This window comes from Vollenhovia emeryi, unplaced genomic scaffold, assembly GCF_000949405.1.
Source record: "Vollenhovia emeryi isolate VEMERY1.0 unplaced genomic scaffold, V.emery_V1.0 DF945136.1, whole genome shotgun sequence".
In the NCBI taxonomy this organism is placed as follows: Eukaryota; Metazoa; Arthropoda; class Insecta; order Hymenoptera; family Formicidae; genus Vollenhovia; species Vollenhovia emeryi.
Genome location: NW_011961230.1, coordinates 1 through 1,980, shown reverse-complemented (window position 1 = coordinate 1,980; position 1,980 = coordinate 1). Strand labels below are relative to the sequence as shown.

At 45.7% G+C, this 1,980-nt stretch overlaps 1 protein-coding gene across 1 annotated transcript; it reads left to right on the top strand.

Moving 5' to 3' along the window:
- Positions 1–960: 960 nt before the first annotated feature.
- LOC105561863 (putative uncharacterized protein FLJ37770) lies at positions 961–1,962 on the top strand (the record flags this gene model as incomplete). Its single annotated transcript, XM_012012221.1, has 2 exons — positions 961–1,509; positions 1,894–1,962. Coding segments are annotated over exons 1-2 (453 nt in total), but the record flags the coding sequence as incomplete, so codon positions are not given.
- Positions 1,963–1,980: the final 18 nt, after the last annotated feature.

Here is a 1,980-nt window from a genome sequence, read left to right as displayed (position 1 = left end):
CAACTTTCGTGGCGTGAGATCGACGCCGCGTTTAAAAACCGCGTGTTAACCGGTGTGGTGAACAATGTGAGTCATATAGAGCCGCGCAAATTTCTGGAGAACGCTCGTGATACGGTGCTCCAACATTTACGGAACACTATTGAACAACACAATTGTGTTAAGGTAAACACAATATTCAATGGTGAATTCGTAGTAAAAGACAAGCGTGAGAATAAAAGCGTAAATACACGCAACCATGAACTCTTCAATACAACAGATTTACAGCAATTGTATGAGTCTCACGTTATCGAGCCTACCTTAACGAAACTCGAAGAGTTCCAGGAACGTGATAGTGGGTGGGCACTGTCACGCATCCTCAATCTCCATGTAAATATAAACAAATACAATCCACTGCGGGCAGGATGTAAGATTATAGTGCCGGATTTTATTAAACGGAAAAAAGCTGTGATTCACGTGCAAGCAACGGACAATGCATGCCTCGCGTGGTCAGTGGTTGCTGCTCTTTATCCGGCTAACAATCATGTGAATCGCACATATTCATATCCACACTACACGACGGTGCTAAATTTTCACGACATCGAATTTCCGGTCAAATTAAACAGTATCAAGAAGTTTGAAAATCTCAATGGCATTTCAATTAATGTGTACTGCATTGAGAAAAATCTTACAATCCTGCCGATACAGCTCACTAGTCAAAAGAGGGATAAGCATGTGAATCTCCTATACCTGCAGAATGAGCAGGATGATATTGGACATTTCACATGTATTAAGAACATGTCCCGCCTCGTGAGTTCTCAACTCAGCAGAAAGGAGCACAAAAAGCACATTTGTGATCGGTGAGTATCAATAAAATTTATGAAAAAATATGTTATTTTTAAAAAGATATATACATATAAACTGAATCCTTGCACCGATTATCGTCAAATACAATACCAGCCATCTTTTAATGACACTATTAATATGCCAAAGTACGAGGGCGGTTCAAATATGATCGAGACAAACGCTGTAGATGGCGCGCCTGTATGTTTTGAAGGTCGCGGCTTGAGTATGTGATAGCTGGGTCCCTTACGAACAGTGTGGCATAGTTTTCGTCGCGAACGCACGTTTCACGCGCGTGATACGACCATGAGTGAACGTCAAGTGCCGACCGCCGTTGCGCAACGTATTGTCATTCGTTTTTTGGTGTGGGAAGGCGTTAAAAACACGGAAATTCTTCGGCGATGGCGAAATCAGTTCGGTAGTGAGTGCCTGAGTAGGTCTGCTGTGTTTAAATGGGCCAAAGCGTTCAAAGATGGCCGCGAAACCGTCGAGAATGAGCCGCATGATCGTCGACCGCGAACCGGCATCACACCAGACAACATTCGCCGCGTAGAACAACTCATTTTGGAGGACCGTAGGATGAATGTTCGAAACATTTCGGCTGAACTCGGCATTAGTATTGGTAGTGTAGAGTCTATCATCCACGAACACCTTCAATATCGCAAAATAACGGCGCGATGGGTTCCCAAACTGTTGAACTTCAAGCAAAAATTCATGCGGTTGGAAGTTTGTCGCCGCTTGCTGACGCGATACGAGGCTGAGGGGGACGGTTTTTTAACGCGAATCTTCACTACAGACGAAACATGGGTACACTATTACACTCCCGAAAGCAAGGTGTCGTCTAAAGAGTGGAGGAAGAAGGAGGAAGGGGCGCCAGTCAAAGCGAAGACAACCAGGTCCGCGGGTAAGGTTATGTGTACTGTATTCTGGGACCGGCGGGGAGTGCTGTACGTTGACTTCCTGCGCACACAACGTTCCATCAATGCTGCATACTACTCTAACCTTCTGAAAACACACGTGAAACCCGCTTATCGCTCGAAACGGAGGAGCATTCCAGCGCGAAGTGCGATTCTTCTCCAGGATAACGCGCGCCCTCATACCGCGCGTCTCACGCTCGATACAATATCAGAATTGGGGTGGGAGGTACTAGAACACCCCCCC